The 18,507-nt window shown below is 51.3% G+C and overlaps 1 protein-coding gene across 4 annotated transcripts in view; it reads left to right on the top strand.

Annotated features, from left to right (window-relative positions):
* MYH14 (myosin heavy chain 14) overlaps window positions 1-18,507 on the top strand; it is a 58,215-nt gene that overhangs the window by 22,875 nt on the left and 16,833 nt on the right. For all 4 annotated transcript variants that reach the window (XM_032169015.2, XM_032169012.2, XM_032169013.2 and 1 more), the window contains 3 exons: window positions 3,493-3,591; window positions 4,911-5,051; window positions 16,323-16,418. In XM_032169015.2, coding sequence (XP_032024906.1) covers window positions 3,493-3,591; window positions 4,911-5,051; window positions 16,323-16,418 — 336 coding nt within the window. The remainder of the gene's footprint in view (window positions 1-3,492; window positions 3,592-4,910; window positions 5,052-16,322; window positions 16,419-18,507) is intronic.

Raw genomic sequence — 18,507 nt, 5'->3', positions numbered from 1 at the left:
GACCCCTTACCTGCTACTCAGATGGGACCCGATGCCCAGGCGGCATCTGCATGGGGAGGGGATGGTGGGACTTCTGGTGTGTATGAGGCCAGCACAGCCTTGTTATGGGGTGGTGGGTTGGGGTCCACCCAGTTCAGCCATAAGGGGAGTCCCAGCACTCAGCCTGCAGTGGCACTCATGGTGACCCATGACAGTGAAATGACATAGAGCAGTGTAAGCAAAGGGAAAAGGGACGTGGGACCAAGTTCCCGGGGACCAGGCACAGGCTCCTGGAACCCTCTCCAGCAGAGGCACACAGGACACCAGGTGGGACAACATTTATGAAATGCTGTCCCAGGGAAGCGCAGAGAGACTCAGTACCAGGGTTTTCATTGGTGGCTGGTCACATCCCCGCCTGCACCCCCCGCCCCCCACCCTTAGTATGAACCAAAATTCCACACTCCCAGGAGGAAAGCAGGTGATCAGTGTAAACCACAGTGTTTGCACAAACCCTTTAGGCCCAGTGAACCCCTCTCATCCCGTTAGAGGATGCTGGAACCCTCCCGAAATCCAGGTGCCCAGATGTTAGCCAGGGGCCCACCTGGCCAGCAGGACTTTCCAGGAGAACATCTCAGGCCGGCTGTGTTCACCCTTTTCTGCTCAGACGGCATATGGGCGTTTAAAGGAAATTAAACGATAAAACACAGGCACTCTGGGAGTGCAGAAATTAAGAGAATGGGCCAAGAAATCGTACCAACCTGGGTTCAAATCCCAGTTCTGCCACTTTGAGACTCTGGGGACTTGGGTACGTGACTTGGCCTTTCCCTGCCTCAGTTTCTCCCTCTGTAGAAGGAGAAGGAACATAGAACCTACCCAAGAGGGGTTTGGAGGATTTTGGAGTTAAATGCTTGGCCACGGCACCTGCTACATAGCAGGCACTCAAGAACAAGCTATTGTCACTAGCAATTAATGATTAAATTAGTGGCCAGGCACAGTGGCTCATGCTTGTAATCCCAGCACTTTGGGAGGCCAAGGCTGGTGGATCATTTGAGGCCAGCAGTTTGAGACCAGCCAGGCCAACATGGTGAAACCCTGTCACTACTAAAAATACAAAAAAATTAGCTGGGCGTGGTGGTGCCTGCTTGTAGTCCCAGCTACTCTGGAGGCTGAGGCAGGAGAATTGCTTGAACCTGGAAGGCAGAGGTCGCAGTGAGCCGAGATCGCGCCACTGCACTCCAACCTGGGTGACAGAGTGAGACTCTGTGTCCAAAAAACAGATTAAATTAGCAATATCTGTATCAATGCTAATATTATTGACTAATATTGATTGATAGTTACTAATCAATAACATTAACAATTGCCAAGAAGCCACATCCCCATCCCAGAGGCATCTGATAAGGTCATGCTCTTCCATAATCAGTGGGGAAGGGTTTCTCCTAAGTCTGCTCAGGGCATGAAGCAGCCAGCCGGCCCGTTGGTTCTGTTGCCTCGTGGGAGATGCTTCCTGGGCTGTCACCACACCAAGTCCCCAGCAGCACCGCAGCCCCTGCTCCTGCCGTTTTCTGCTCACGGCTGTTCCTTCCTCCAGGTCCTCTTGCCCTTGGCTCCCACCTCTCCATGGCACCTGCATATCCAGGTTCTTGGAGCTCATGGCTCTTCCTGCCAAGCTGTCCTGGCACTGCGTGCCTCTGCTTATATTCACATTTGCCTTCTCTGTCCGCTTCCACCTGCTCACTTTCTCCTGTCCATGCTCCCCATGCAGTGTGGCTGCCCCTCCTGGGCACAGCTGTGGTCCCGGCTGTCTCAGGCACCGGTAGATTGATGCTCATGAATCAGGTCCCACCCCCAGGCCAATCGTATGAGTCTTGGGATGGCCTGCCGGGTAAGGAGCACCACCCTGTGTGGCTGACCCCTCGGCACTACCATCAGTGCCATCGTGACCAGCATTTCTGGAGTGCTGACTGTAAGCCCACCGCCACCTCGAGAGCCCCCATGACATCTCAGTTCCTCCTGTCTGCAACCCTGCAAGGTGGCTGCTACTATCACCCCCGCTTCACAGAGGAGGAAACCGAAGCTCAGAGCTGTTGTCCCCCAGGGTTGGACAGCCTGCGTGTGCTCCCTGCACTCCACCTTTGCTTGTGGGAGCCCCTCCACCTGTTTCTCCCCATCTAACCAAGCAGGTTACACCCCAGGGCTTCTGGGAAATGGACCTCAGGTTTGCAGCTGATCTTAGTCCGAATATGTATTTGGTGGTGCATCAGTGTGGGACACAGAGGGGTTAAGCAAAGTGTGTGGTGTTTTGTTTTACTCTAAGATGTTTTGGCTGGGCGCAGTGGCTCATGCCTGTAATCCCAGCCTCCCAACTTTGGGATGCTAAGGCCGGAGGATCGCTTGAGCTCAGGAATTCAAGGCCAGTCAGACCTCATCTCTACTAAAATAAAGAAAATTTAATTTTTTAAAATTTAAAAATTAGCCAGGTGTGGTTGTGCACACCTGTAGTCCCAGCTACTTGAGGCTGAGGTGGGAGTATCGCTTGAGCTGGGGAGGCGGAGGTTACAGTGAGCTGTGATTGTGCTGCTGTGCTCCAGCTGAGGCAACAGAGCCAGACCCTGTCTAAAAAACAAAACAAAACAAAACAAAAGTCTTGCCACCTTTTAATATGTAAGTTTGACACGTGACTTTCTTAGGAGGGAGAGCATGCAGAGTGACAGTCTAGTTGAAGGTGGGAGCTGATGTATCTGCATGGGGAAGCTGAGGCTGGGAGAGTACTAATGGCAGGAGACATTCTCACCTGCGGGTAACTTTGAACCAGGCATTGTTCAGGGTGCTTCATGCACAATAAGTCATTTATCTTCACGGCAACTCATCCAGGGTTGATGAGGATTCTTTGTTTTGTTTTGTTTTGTTTTTGTGACAGAGTCTCACTCTGTCGCCCAGGCTGGAGTGCAGTGGCGCAATCTCGGCTCACTGCAACCTCCTCCTCCCGGGTTCAAGGGATTCTCCTGCCTCACCCTCCCAAGTAGCTGAGATTACAGGCACCTGCCATCACACCCAGCTAATTTTTGTATTTTTAGTAGAGATGGGATTTTGCCATGTTGGCCAGGCTGGTCCTGAACTCCTGACCTCAGGTGATCCGCCTGCCTTGATCTGCCAGCACTTTCCAAAGTGCTGGGATTACAGGCGTGAGCCACTGCGCCCATAGGGTTGATGAGTTTTTTTAGAGACAAAGCAAGACCCTGACTCTAAAAAGAGAGAGAGAGAGAGGAAGGTCTCATAAAGGTGTTATTTTCGAGCCCCTTGAACAGATAGATGAGGAAACTGAGGCACAAATGCTTAAGTGACATGAGCACGGCTGCTCATCCAGTTAGTGGCAAAGTCACCAGCCTGGGCTGTGAACGACTCCTCTGCTCCACAGGAGAGAATGGGGCAGCGTGGGCAGGGCAGGCTCCTGTAGTGGCCTGGCAGCGTCGGGGCTGTCCCTTCCCCTCTAGCACCTTGACTCGCTGTGTCCAGACCTGCTGGAGAAGTCGCGGGCCATCCGCCAAGCCAAGGACGAGTGCAGCTTCCACATCTTCTACCAGCTGCTGGGGGGCGCGGGAGAGCAGCTCAAAGGTCAGTGCCGCCCCGTCCTACCCTGCTCACCCGGGAGAGGGTGGGCACCACGTCTCCCCTGGGCCCCATCTGGGGAGGAAGCAAGAGGGGGGGCTCTAATATCTGTCAAACACCGACTTCACATGAGGCTCCCGCAGCCCCTGCTCTCGCTGCGTAGTGGCGTCTGTCGCACGGTGGGTTCTGCTGCGCTCTGGTTCCAGCTCTGTCCCGGGTCTGGCTCGCGCCCGCTGTCACGGCCACGCAGCCCCCGCCGCCTGGTGGCTCCTGCCCACGCTCGCTTCCGAAGCTCCGTGGCTTCTCTCTCGCGCGGCTTCTCCTCACTCCGGCGGGTGACTCCGGCTTTGCTGAGGCTCCTCCTGGTTCCTGACGACGCTGGTTTGTGTTGCTTCTCGGCTCCTGCTGCCTCGTGCTCCCCTCTGCTCTGGTTCCTGGGCGACGGCTCTTGCCGGAGTCCTCCTGTCCCTGCTCCCTGCTCCTCCTGCCCTCTGGCTGCCCAAGCGCCCTTGGCCCCTGTTTGCAGTGGCTGGCACTGCCCTGTGGCTCCCTCTGCTCCTGGATCCTTCCTCCTGGTGGCTCAGGCCGCTTCCTGGCTCCTGCGGCCACGTAGCCCCTCCTCATCCAGGTTCCCACTCACTGTGGCCTTTGAGACCGCATGTCCTTGGGCGCCGGCCCCTGCCATCCCATGGCCTGTGCTGACTTGGGCCTGCAGCCCCACTGCTTCTGCCAACCGGTGGCCCCTGCCTGCTCTGGGCACTTCTAGAGACTCAAAAGTCCTTGCGGAGGGAGAAAAAGGAGTGGTAGAGGCTGGGCGGGGCTCATGCCTGCAATCCCAGTACTTTGGGAGGGCGAGGCAGGAGGATTGCTTGAGCCCGGGAATTTGAGTCCAGCCTGGGCAGCATAGTGAGACCCCCATCTCTATACATAATAACAATAATAATAAGTTGGGCATGGTGGCACACAGCTGTAGTCCCAGCTATGTGGGAGGCTGAGGTGAGAGTATTGCTTGAGCCCAGGAGTTTGAGGCTGTGGTGAGCCATGATTGCATCACTGCACTCCAGCCTGGGCAACAGAGCAAGACCCTGTTTCTAAAAAATAAAAAAAGATAAAAAAAAAAAAAAAAAGAAAGAAAGAGAGTGGTGGTCTCATAGGTGCTAAACGCCCACTCCACTCCCGACCCTTCCCACCACACTTGTGAGTAAAGGCCCCCACCCACTTGACAGAGAGGATGTGGCACGTCCTGGGATTGCCACCGATGAATCCAGGATGAGTCTGACTCCACAGCCCACCCTTGACCTTGACCCCACTCATTGTCCCTGCAGCCGACCTCCTTCTCGAGCCCTGCTCCCACTACCGGTTCCTGACCAATGGGCCGTCATCCTCTCCTGGCCAGGAGCGGGAACTCTTCCAGGAGACGCTGGAGTCGCTGCGGGTCCTGGGATTCACCCACGAGGAAATCATCTGTGAGTGAGCCCCATGGAGGCCAGGGGTGGGGGGCACCCCACGGAGAGCCACGGACCTGGCCATTCGTGCCCTGATCTCTTTGCACAAGTGTTTATTGAGCACCTACTGGGTGCAGGCACTGGGGCCAGAGCAGGGAATGAGACTCACAGACATCTCTGTCTTGGGGAAGCTGACAAAATGAGAGCCCCCAACCAATTCAATAAGGAATCACGTGGCCTGTTAGTAGACTATGAGTGCAGCTGGGCGCAGTGGCTCACGCCTGTAATCCCAGCACTTTGGGGGTCCGAGGCAGGTGGATAATTTGAGGTCAGGAGTTCAAGACCAGCCTGGCCAATATGGTGAAACACCGTTTCTACTGAAAATACAAAAAAGTTAGCCAGGTGTGGTGGTGGGCACCTGTCATCTGAGCTACTCAGGAGGCTTAGGCAGGAGAATCGCTTGAACCCAGGAGGTGGAGGTTGCAGTGAGCTGAGATCGCACCACTGCACTCCAGCCTGGTTGACAGAGCGAGACTCTGTCTCGAAAAAAATAAAAAGACCATGAGTGCCATGGAGAAAGATGGGGGAGGGAGGAGCACAGCTTTAAGCAGGGGCTCAGGGGAGGGTGGACTGAGATGGGGATGTTTGAACAAAGTCCTGAGGAAGTGAGGGAATGAGCACTGGAGATGTGGGGGAAGAGCATTCATGGCAGAGGGCACAGCCTGTGCAAGGGCCCTGAGACAGGAAACGGGTGGTATATTTGAGGGATTGACACTTCTGGTGGTGGAGCTGCAGAGGGGTGGGGAGTCTCAAACACCAGCCTAGGAGGTTGGGACTTTGTCCTGGGGTGCTGGGGAGCTGTGGGAGCAGGGGCTGGACAAATTCAGCTCTGGGAGCAAGAAGACCCCTTGGGGGCCGTGTGAGAGACACACTGGAGTGGGTGGTGCTGAGACCAGAAGGAGGCTGCTGAGGGTCTAGGGAAGGCCCAGGACGCTGGCCCCGGGCTGCTCAGGGTGGCCCAGGCTGTGTAGCACTGGTTGTTTGGTGTTAAATGCTCAGCTCATCACCCCCGTGTCAGGGTGCTATGCTCACCCCCACTTTTTTTTTTCTTTTGAGATGGAGTCTCACTCTGTCACCGAGGCTGGAGTGCAGTGGTGTGATCTCAGCCCACTGCAACCTCCGCCTCCTGTGCTCAAGTAATTCTCCTGACTCAGCCTCCCAAGTAGCTGGGATTACAGGCACCTGCCACCTCGCCTGGATAATTTTTGTATTTTTAGTAGAGACGGGGTTTCACCATGTTGGCCAGGCTGGTCTCGAACTCCTGACCTCAGGTGATCCACTCTCCTCGGCCTCTCAAAGTGCTGGGATCCCAGGCGTGAGCCGCAGCGCCCAGCCTGTGCCCCCACTTTTTTCACCAAACAGCATGTTTTGACAGCAGCTCTGTTTCAGTGCTGCATTAGTTTGCTTAGGCTAACAAAGTACCACAAACCTATTGCCTAAAACAACAGAAATTGATCGTCTTGTGGTTCTGGAGGCCAGATGCCTAGGATCGAGGTGTTAGCAAGAGTGGTTCATCCCGGGAGAATCGGCTGCAGGCCTCTCCCCGGGCTCCTGGTGGTTTTCTGGCAATCTTTGGCATTCCCTGGCTCATAGTCACATCACCCGATCTCTGCTTTTGTGTTCACATGGCGGCTCCCTCTGTGTGCATCTGTGTCCAAAATCCCCACTCCCACCCCACCCCAACCTTTTTGTTTTTTTGATAGAGTCTCGCTCTGTTCCCCAGGCTGGAGTGCAGTGGTGCAATCTTGGCTCACTGCAACCTCCACCTCCCAGGTTCAAGCGATTCTCCTGCCTCAGCCTCCCAAGTAGCTGGGATCACAGGCGTGCACGCCACCACACCCGGCTAATTTTTTTGTACTTTTAGTAGAGACAGGGTTTCACTAAGTTGGCCAGGCTGGTCTTGAACTGCTGACCTCAAGTGATCCTCCCGCCTCAGCCTCCCAAAGTGCTGGGATTACAGGCATAAGCCACCGCACCTGGCCTCCTACCCGCCTCTGGTATGATTTTATCTTAACTCGTTACATCTGTAATGACCCTGTTTCCAATAATGTCACATTCTGAGGTCCTGGGGTTTAGATCCCCAACATACTTTTTAGGAGGAGGTGGTGTAGACATGATTCGACCTGTAACAAGTATGTAGGTGGATCTCCGCCTTTTCAGAGGCTGCGTAATGTTTCATTGTTTGCGTGAACTATGATTCTTTTAACCAAGCCCTCCAAAGAAAGACCTGTAGGTGTTTCAGGGCTGAGCCAGGGCCGCCTCTGGGTCTGATTGTCCTCTGGTCTCTGGCGCTGTGGGAGGCCCCAGGAGCTATTGTTGGCTCCAGGGCCGGATTGGAAGGGCTGGAAATGGAGCGTAGCTTGGCTGTCTACCCAGGCTGCAAACAGCCGGGCCTCTTGTGGCCTATTGACACAGGGTCTTGGGCCTCTCCCACCCCCACCCCGCCGCATTTCCCAACCATGGTTGCATAATTCCCCGGCCTGCATGACTCCGCAGCTGGGCAGCTGGCACACAAATTCAGACTGTGGCTGCAATGGGGACCTGGGCCTCCCAGCCTGTCCTCTTAGGTCCTGCCTGGCCTCTTGTCACCATGAGCTCATGTGACCCTCCTGGCAGCTGCCCTGCTGTGTTGCGGGCGCAGGCAGCAGCTCTGATTTTTGGAATTCAGAAATAAAAACTTTGCAGCAACCTATGCATGTAGTGACATAACCTGAATGTGGCTAAAGGTCATACTGACAAAACCAAGCCTTCCCGCTCTTCCCTGGCCCTAGTTTCCCACTGCTAAGCTTCTTGTATCTCCTTCCAGAAATATTTTAAGAATATAAAAAAAGACACATATTATTTTTCTGTAAGAGGAGGCATTCTCTAGCCCCACAGCTGATGTTCAGCTGTCAACATCACTGTGGTGATGAAAAAAATGTGAAGCGATTTCTCTATTGGTTCAAAAGTTCCAGCCAGGTGCAGTGGCACGCATCTGTAATCCCAACAGTTTGGGAGGCCGTCACGGGCGGATCACCTGAGGTCAGGAGTTCGAAACCAGCCTGGCCAACATCGTGAAACCCCGTCTCTACTAAAAATACAAAAATTAGCCAGACATGGTGGTATGCACCTGTAGTCCCAACTACTCGGGAGGCTGAGGCTAGAGAATCGCTTGAACCTGGGAGGCAGAGGTTGCAGTGAGCCAAGATCTCACCACTGCACTCCAGCTTAGAGCAGAGCGAGACTCCATCCAAAAAAAAAAAAAGTTCCTGAATGTTGGCTGCTCCAGCTGGCCCCCCATCTCCCTACCCTTCCACTAGAGACCCCTCTGGACCCTGGCCCAGCACTCTGGCCTAGTTTAGTCTGGGCCAGGCAGTGCTAGAGTTAAATACTCAGCTCATCATTGGCTCACTCCTGTAATCCTAACACTTTGGGAGGCCGAGGTGGGAGAATCACTTGAGGCCAGGAGTTTGAGACCAGCCTGGGCAATATGGTGAGACCCTGTCTCTACTAAAAATTAAAAAAAAAAAAAATTAACCAGGTGTGGTGGTGCACACCTGTAGTCCCAGCTACTTGGGAGGCTGAGGTGGGAGGATTAAGTCCAGGAGTAGGAGACTACAGTGAGCTATGATTGCACCGCTGTACTCCAGGCTGGTGATAGAATGAGACCCCATCTCAAAACACCCCAAAACAAAGAAACAAATTACTCAGCTCATCATTCCCATGGAAGGATGCTCTGGACCCCCTCTCCACTGCCCTTTCCTACTGACTGGTATATTTTGGGCATAGTTCTGGTTCAAAATGTGTAGATGGACCTCACTCCTTTTTGCAGCTGCATAAGGTTTTATTATTTAAATAAACTATGATTCTTTCAGCCAATCCCTTGCAGATAGAGCCTTGGGTTGTTTCCATTCCATTACTATTGGAACAATTAAAAAAAATGCTAAGCCAGCACAGTGGCTCACGCCTATAATCCCAGCACTTTCAGAGGCCAAAGCAGTCAGCTTGCTTGAGCTCAGGAGTTTGAGACCAGCCTGGGCAACATGATGAAACCCCATCTTTACAAAAAACACAAAAAATTACCTGGGCGTAGTGGTGTGCGCCTTTACTCCCAGCTACTTGGGGGGCTGAGGTGGGAGGATCGCTTGAGCCCCGGGAGGTGGAGGCTGCAGTGAGCCGAGATCACGCCACTGCACTCCAGCCTGGGCAACAAAGTGAGACTCTAGGTCAAAAAGAAACAAGCTACCGTGAATATCCTTGTGAGCAGGTTCTTGTGCTCATGTGGAAACAGACCTGTATGTTCAGTTCTTAGAAATGAAATGCCAGCTGGGCGCGGTGGCTCACACCTGTAATCCCAGCACTTTGGGAGGCCGAGGCAGGCTGATCATGAGGTCAGAAGTTCAAGACCAGTCTGACCAACATGGTGAAACCCCATCTCTACTAAAAATACAAAAATTAGCTGGGCGTGGTGGCACACGCCTGTAATCCCAGCTACTCGGGAGGCTGAGGCAGGAGAATCGCTTGAACCCAGGAGGCGGAGGTTGCAGTGAGCCAAGATTACGCCACTGCACTCCAGCCTGTGTGACAGAGCAAGACTCTATCTCAGAAAAAAAAAAAAAGAAAAAAGAAAAAAAAGAAATGAAATGCCATTTCCAAGGAGATTTGTGATTCTTGTTTGTGTTCAGCATTAAAAAAATCAAGCAGCTTTAAGATATAATTCACATGTCATACCATTCACCTGTTTAAACTGTGCAATTCCATAGCATTTTGTGTATTCACAGAGTTGTGCATCTATCATACAGTCACTTTTAGAACGTTTTCAGTAGCCCAAGAAGATAACGCACACCCTTCAGCTGTCCCCCCAGGCCCTGTCCGCAGCCCCCGGCAACCACTCTTCTGCTTTTGGTCTCTATGGACTTGCCTATTCTGGACATTTCATAGCAGTGAAATCATGCCGTGTATGATCCTTTGTGACTGGCTGCTTTCTCTCGGCATCATTTCCAAGTTTCATCCACGTTGTAGCATGCAGTAGGTTTCCTTCCTTTTTATTGCTGAATAATTTTTATTGTTATCTTCTTATCATGGAAAATTTCAAACGTGTATGCAAACAGAGTGCAGAATGTAATGAATGCCCCACCACCAGCAGCTGGCAGCTATCACCAGCTCCATCAATGATGAACCGGTGACCTTGTGTTTCATCTCTCCCCAACCTCCCTACCCCAACTCAGGTGTGAACTTTTTTTTTTTTTTTGAGACAGAGTCTCGCTCTGTCACCCGGGCTTGAGTGCAGTGGCACGATCTCTACTCACCGCAACCTCCACCTCCCGGGTTCAAACGATTCTCCTACCTCAGCCTCCTGAGTAGCTGGGATTACAGGCATGCACCACCACACCGGCTAACTTTTTTTGTATTTTTAGTAGAGGCGGGGTTTCACCATGGTGGCCAGGCTGGTCTCGAACTCCTGACCTCAAGTGATCCACTCGTCTTGGCCTCCCAAAGTGCTGGGATTACAGGTGTAAGACACTGCGACTGGCCTAGGATCCTTCATTTAATCACATCTGCAAAGTTCCTTTTGCCATGGAAGGTCACATTCACAGGTCCCAGGGATTAGGTTATGGGTATCTTTGGGCGCTGTTATTCATCCTGCCACCTCCCCTGAAAACATCAGTGTGTATTTCCTAAGAATATTCTTTTACATAACAACAGACCAGCAGTGTCACCAGGAAATCGAGTTCAGCACAGTACTATTATTCCAGTCCACAGACCTTATGCCAGTTGTACCCCCAGCAAAAAAAAAAAAAAAATCTCTCGTGCATGATGGAGTCTCACTCTGTCTTCCAGGCTGGAGTGCAGTGGCACGATCTTGGCTCACCGCAACCTCCGCCCCCTGGGTTCAAGCGATTCTCCTGCCTCAGCCTCCCGAGTAGCTGGAATTACAGGCATGCGCCACCACACCCAGCTAATTTTTTATTTTTAGTAGAGACGTGGTTTCTCCATGTTGGTCAGGCTGGTCTTGAACTCCCGACCTCAGGTGATCTACCCACTTCAGCCTCCCAAAGTGCTGGGATTACAGGCGTGAGCCACCGCGCCTGGCCCTCTTGCTCTCTGTTTTTCCTGGTCATCACATCTCTTTACTCTCCTTCAGTCTGGAACTCTTCCTGAGTCTTTCTTTATCATTCATGGTTTTGACACTTTGGAAGATTACAGACTGGTTGTTTCGTTTCTATTTGGGTTTGTTTCCCTGCGATTACATTCTAGTTACACGTTTTTGGTGGGAGTATTCCAGAAGAAATGCCGACCTCCCACCCCCACTCACACACACCTTTTTCTTTTCTTTCTTTCTTTTTTTTTTTAATTATACTTTAAGTTTTAGGGCACATGTGCACAACGTGCAGGTTAGTTACATACGTACACATGTGCCGTGTTGGTGTGCTGCACCTATTAACTCATCATTTGACATTAGGTATATCTCCTAATGCTATCCCTCCCCTCTCCCCCCACCCCACAACAGGCCCCAGTGACACACACCTTTTTCTAAGCCACCTTTGTGTTGAAGTACAGTATACACACCAATAAAAGGAGCACAGGCCCTTGGCATCCAGCCTGGGGGAGTTTTGGGAGGGAACGCCCTGTATATCCAGCACCCGGGAGCCCCCCATGTCCCTTCCCATCACCAGCACCCCCTCAGGGTAACCGTTATTCTGACTTCTAAGAGCATAGAATTATGTTGCCTCTTCTTGGATTTGGTACAAATAGAATCACACGGTGTGCACTTTCCCACCTGGCTTCTGTCACTCAGCCGTGTGTTTGTGACATTCATCCATGTCTAGTGAAGGAAGGGGGCTTTGGGGAGGCCGGTTCCACAGACACATTCACTTCGTAAACGATCCTGGAGCTGGACGTCTATAATATGTGACCTTTTCTGTATGTGTGCTGCGCATATGTATTTACATTCATAAACCTATGCTAGGCTGGCATGGTGGCTCATGCCTGTAATCCCAGCACTTTGGGAGGCTGAGTTAGGAGAATCGCTTGAGCCCGGGAGTTTGAGACCAGCTTGGGCAACATGGCAAGACCCCATCTGGACAAAAAATTTTTTAAATTAGCCGGGCATGGTGGTGAGCATCTGTAGTCCAGCTACTCAGAAGGCTGAGGTGAGAGGATCGCTTGAGCCCAGGAAGTTGAGGCTGCAGTAAGCTATGATCACACCACACCACTGCACTGCAGCCTGGGCAACAGAGCAAGACTCTGTCTCTTAAAAAAAAAAAATCTATGCTAAAATGAAAAAGGAAAAGGGAAGCACAGAAGTTAAAAGCAGTGACTCCCAGGCCAGGCACGGTGGCTCATGCCTGTAATCCCAACACTCTGGGAGGCCAAGTGAGGAGGACTTCTTGAGTCCAGGAGTGCGAGACCAGCCTGGGCAACAGAATGAGATCCCATCTCTATTTAAAAAAAAAACAAAACAACAACAACAACAACAAAAAAACAGAAAAACACCACCACCACCACCAAAAAAAGACAACCACAGACTGCCCTGGTTTGAATCCCAGCTCTGCCAGCCTGTGTGAGCTGGGTGATCTTGGGCGAGTTGATTGAGTGCCTCAGTTACCCTATCTGTAACATGGGAAGCATAGAAGGACCTGCCTTGTTCAGTGGGTATGAAGGGTACCTGAGGTCATTTGTAAGTGTTTGGAACAGGTTGTGGCATGGAGGAAGTGAAAAATAAATCAAGGTCCATTTCAGTGCACAAATAGTACAAACTGTTCTAGAATGAATGGTTGGCCAGGCGGCCGAGGGGTTGCACTGACCCATGGCCCCACCATGAAAGCATCAGATGCAGCCAGGCTTGGTGACTCACGCCTGTAATCCCAGCACTTTAGGAGGCCAAGGCAGGTGGATCATGAGGTCAAGAGATCAAGACCATCCTGGCCAACATGATGAGACCCCGTCTCTACTAAAAATACAAAAATTAGCTGGGCATGTTGGCGTGTGCCTGTAGTCCCAGCTACTCGGGAGGCTGAGGCGGGAGAATCACTTGAACCCAGGAGGCAGAGGTTGAAGTGAGCCAAGATTGCGCCACTGCACTCCAGCTTGGTGACAGAGCAAGACTCCATCTCAAAAGAAAAAAAAAAGAAAAAGCATCAGATGCAAACACAAACACAGCCTCACCTGCCGTCTCCTTGACTCAAACACCATGCACAGCTCTGCTGTCAGGGGAGAGTGTTCTGAAAAGTTGACCAATTTTGACTGAGTCCTGAGCAAAGCAAAGAACAGCCTTCTCTGGGATTTACACGGTGGCTGTCCTCCTGGAAAATTCACTGTATATTAATTTTCTTTTTTGAGGCAGGGTTTCTCTTCCATCGCCCAGGCTCGAGTGCAGTGTTGTGATCACGGCTCACTGCAGCCTCAACTTCCCAGGCTCAGGTGATCCTCCTACCTCAGCCTCCCGAGTAGCTGGGACCACAGGCATCCACCACCATGGCCACCTAATTTTTCGTGTTTTTAGTAGAGACAGGGTTTCACTATGTTGCCCAAGCTGGTCTCAAACTCCTGGACTCAAATGATCTTCCTGCCTTTGCCCTCCCAAAGTGCTGGGATTATGGGCGTGAGCCCGTACCACCACCACCACACTGCACCAAGCCTCACTGTGTATTAAAACCAAGCACAAAACACTGCTGTATTTATACATAAAACTGTTGGGAATTTGTTGCAGATAATTACAAACCATGACTTCATGGATGCAAGCGTCCAGGGGGTCATTTTTCAGAAGCCATGTGGGCTGCAGAAACCGTCCGCATCCAAGTGGCCTGCCCAGTCCTGGTGACGTCCGGGAACACCCAACCCCTCCACGAGTTCCTGAGACACACTCTAGGGGGCGGCACTACCCACTTCCAATGCACTTTCGAGAACTCTGCACAGCCTACTCGCCAAATCTATTTGTAACCCCCAATTCAAGGTCCATTTCTGTATTAGTCTGTTTTCATGCTGCTGATAAAGACATACCCAAGACTGGGTAATTTATAAAGTAAAAGAAGTTTAACAGACTCACAGTTTCACGTGGCTAGGGTGGCCTCCACAATCATGGCGGAAGGCAAAAGGCACATCTTACATGGCGGCAGGCAAGAGAGAATGAGAACCAAGCAAAAGGGGTTTCCCCTTATAAAACCATCAGCTCTCGTGAGACTTATTCACTACCACGAGAACAGTACGGGGGAAACAGCCCCCAAGATTCAATTATCTCCCACTGGGTCCCTCCCACAACACATGGGAATTATGGGAGCTATAATTCAAGATGAGATTTGGGTGGGGACACAGCCAAACCATATCAATTTCCATCCAAAATCGTGAAAACTGTTCTACAATGAACAGCTGATGATGTGGCTGAGGGATTGCATTGGTGCATAGCCTCACCGTGAAATCAGTACTCCTGGTGTGTTCGTGGTCATTTACGGTCCGCGTAGAATGGAGGAAAATTTGAGTCACCGAGTGCACACTCAGCTCACATCAGACAGGGGTGGCGTTCTGCCTTCTGGTTTCAGTTATCCTACTGTACAGTGTCCTTTCCTAAATACTGCCATGTTAGTCACAAATTTGCGCTTTTTGCTGGTGATTGCACTGTCTCAAATGTCCCCTGAGAACAGTGCTGATGTGCTGTCTGGCATCCCCAAACACAAGAAGGCTGCCATGTGGCTTTGGAGAAATGATAAAATATGTGTGTGAGATCGGCTTCCTCCAGGTGCGAGTTACGGTGCTGTTGGCCTCGAGTTCTGTGCGAATGAGTCAGTAGTATATTAAATAAGGTGTCTCTGAAACAAAACGCACATAAAACAAGGTGACAAGGCTGGGCGCAGTGGCTCACACCTGTAATCCCAGCACTTTGGGAGGCCGAGGCGGGTGGATCATCTGAGGTCAGGAGTTCGAGACCAGCCTGGCCAACATGGTGAAACCCTGTCTCTACTAAAAATACAAAAATTAGCCACTTGTGGTGGTGTGCACCAGTAATCCCAGCTACTTGGGAGGGTGAGGCAGGAGAATCGCTTGAAGTCGGGAGGTGGAGGTTGCAGTGAGTCGAGATGGCACCACTGCACTCCAGCCTGGGTGACAAGAATAAGACTCCGTCTCAAAAAAAAAACAAACAAAAAACGGTGACTTATTGATCGGTTGCTGAAAATGTGACCAGAGGTGGTGGTACACACCTGTGGTCTCAGCCACTTTCAGGGGTGAGGCAGGAGGATCACTTGAGCCCAAGAGGTCAAGGCTGCAGTGAGCTATGATCGTGCCACCGCATACCTGCCTGGGCAACAGAGCAAGACCCCATTCAAAATAATTTTTTAAGAAAGAGCATAACCAGTGCAAGTCACAAGAAGCGACTATACTTTGTATTTCCTCCCTTTTGCACATAGATAGCAGTAAGCCACACACAGCATTCTTTTTTTTTTTTTTTTTTGAGATGGAGTCTCGCTCTGTTGCGCAGGCTGGAGTGCAGTGGCGCGATCTCGGCTCACTGCAAGCTCCGCCTTCCGGGTTCACGCCATTCTCCTGCCTCAGCCTCCCTAGTAGCTGGGACTGCAGGTGCCCGCCACCACACCTGGCTAATTTTTTTTTGTATTTTTAGTAGAGACGGGGTTTCTCCGTGTTAGCCAGGATGGTCTCGATCTCCTGACCTCGTGATCCGCCCGCCTCGGCCTCCCAAAGTGCTGGGATTACAGGCGTGAGCCACCGTGCCCGGCCCCAGCATTCTTCACCTCCTGTTTTTCACTCATTGTGGTAGAAGTCTTTCCATATCACTGTAGACCTTCTTCATTCATTTCCCTAAGTCCTTTTAAATTCTATTTGCATCGTTTTACAAAATACACAACGTAAGCAGACACTGGTTAAGTATCATAGCGATAGGGCAAGCCTCAGATATAATAAACTCAACCAGAATTCACTGATCTGTTCACATATTTCAAGGCCTGCCCAGTGTCAAAGATGGATTCTTTTTTTTTCTTCTTCTTCTTTTTTGAGATGGAGTCTTGCTGTGTTGCTCAGGCTGGTCTCAAACTCCTGGGCTCAAGTGATCCTCCTGCCTTGGCCTCCCAGAGTGCTGGGATTACAGGTGTGAGCTATCACACCCATCCCACAAGTGGATTTTAAGCTGAGGGGTGGTGATATAATTTGCCTTAAGCTTTTTAAGTTACATGTTTAAGGGGCCAGTTAAGACCACACATCCGGGTTCAGAGCCACACGTGACCTCTGTCCTTGTGTCCCCAGCCATGCTGCGGATGGTCTCAGCAGTTCTGCAGTTCGGCAACATCGCCTTGAAGAGAGAACGGAACACTGATCAAGCCACCATGCCTGACAACACAGGTACTGCCCCCGGCCTACCTGCCCACGACCCCTAGCCCCCACCCAGGCGGTGCCCAGCCCTCCTGCACCCCGTCCCATGTAGAGAGCATCCCCCTTCCAGCCACACCTGCCTCCAACCCAGGATCACTCTGATTTCCTGCTTTTTTTTTTTTTGAGATGGAGTCTTGCTCTGTCGCCCAGGCTGGAGCACAGTGGCACGATCTCTGCTCACTGCAAGCTCCATTCCCCAGGTTCACGCCATTCTCCTGCCTCAGCTTCCGAGTAGCTGGGATTACAGGTGCCCACCACCACGCCCAGCTAATTTTTTGTATTTTTAGTAGAGACGGGGTTTCACCGTGTTAGCCAGGATGGTCTCGATCTCCTGACCTCGTGATCCACCCGCCTCAGCCTCCCAAAGTGCTGGGATTACAGGTGTGAGCCACCGCGCCTGGCCGATTTCCTGCTTTTTGCTGAGTCTTTGCCAAAATAACATCGACCACTCTTTTCCTGATTCTAAAAGCGTGAGCTCTGCTGAAAGTGAACTGCACCAGCACGACAGTGGGGAACAGCAGGAGCCCATCCTCCCAGACGCCCTCTCCCTACAGGGAGCCACCATTAGCATTTGGCATAGCTTCTCCAGCCTCTGCGCTCTGCAGAGACACACTTCTTTTTGCCTTTCAAGAACAGAATTATAGTCAATATCCCTTACTTTAAACCAAAATAGAAATAGCTATGTCTCTTTATTATTATGAAATAATACAAGCTGGAAGGGGGAAAAATCTGGCATGACAGAAAAGTAGAAAGGAAGAGAGAAAATTACCGATAATCACCTGTAATCCCAGCACTTTGGGAGGCCAAGGCAGGCGGATCACTTGAGACTATGAGTTCGAGACCAGCCTGGTCAACATGGCAAAACTCCTTCTCTACTAAAAATACAAAAATTAACTGGGAATGGTGGTGGGTGCCTGTAGTCCCAGCTACTCGGGAGGCTGAGGCAGGAGAATTGCTTGAACCCAGGAGGCGGAGGTTGCAGTTGAGCCAAGATTGTGCCGCTGCACTCCAGCCTGGGCAACGGAGCAAGAATCTATCTCCAAAAAAAAAAAAGAAAGAAAAAGAAAGACAATTACCCATAATCATACTCCCAGAGATAATTGCTGCTCACATTTTGGGATGTGTCTCTCTGGGCTTCGTTCTGTGTCTATATCACTGTGGATATAGATTGTCACAGAAATGGAATTGTGCTTCACCCGCTTTTCCCCTGGAGACAGCAAGAGCTTTCTGTCCTGATTATGAAATCCGAAGGGCTCATTGCTAAAAGCTGCACAGCACAGAAAATAGGAGGACAGGATGCATTACCCCACTGTGCTACTGGTAACAGCATTATCTGAGGCACCTGGGGGCTCTGTACATAGGCACCCAGCAGGTGTGCCGTGCACACACATTTACTCATTTGTTTTACAAAACTGGAGTCAGAGCCTGCAAACTGTTTTGAAACCTGCTCTTTTTCCCCTTAATGCTTTGCGGATGACTTTTCAGGTTATTCACAAGAAACTACTGGGATCCCTTCCCTTCCTCCTTCCCTCCCTCCCTTCTCTCCCTTCCCTTCCCTCCTGCCCTCCCTCCCTCCCTTCCTTCCTTCCTTCCTTCCTTCCATCTTTCCTCTTTTAGATGAAGTCTCGCCCAGACTGGAGTGCAGTGGCACCATCTCAGCTCATTGCAACCTCTACCTCCCAGGTTCAAGTGATTCTCCCTGCCTCAGCCTCCCAAGTATCTGGGATTACAGGCACGCACCACCATGTCGGGCTAATTTTTGTATTTTTAGTACAGACGGGGTTTCACCATGTTGGCCAGGTTGGTCTCAAACTCCTGACCTCAGGTGATCTGCCCGCCTTGGCCTCCCAAAGGGCCTCCCTAGGATTACAGGCATGAGCCACCACGCCCTGCCTCCAGTGTAGCTTTTAGTGACTGCAGAACATTCTTTCAAACGGGCCAGGCACCTGTAATCCCAGCTACTCAGGAGCTGAGGCAGGAGAATCACTTGAACCAGGGAGACAGAGGTTGTAGTGAGCTGAGATTGCATCACTGCACTCCAGCCTGGGTGATAAGAGCC

This window comes from Hylobates moloch, unplaced genomic scaffold (genome assembly GCF_009828535.3).
Source record: "Hylobates moloch isolate HMO894 unplaced genomic scaffold, HMol_V3 SCAFFOLD_12, whole genome shotgun sequence".
Classification (NCBI taxonomy): domain Eukaryota; kingdom Metazoa; phylum Chordata; class Mammalia; order Primates; family Hylobatidae; genus Hylobates; species Hylobates moloch.
The sequence above is the reverse complement of the archived record's forward strand: the minus strand, read 5'-3'. Positions and strand labels throughout refer to the sequence as shown.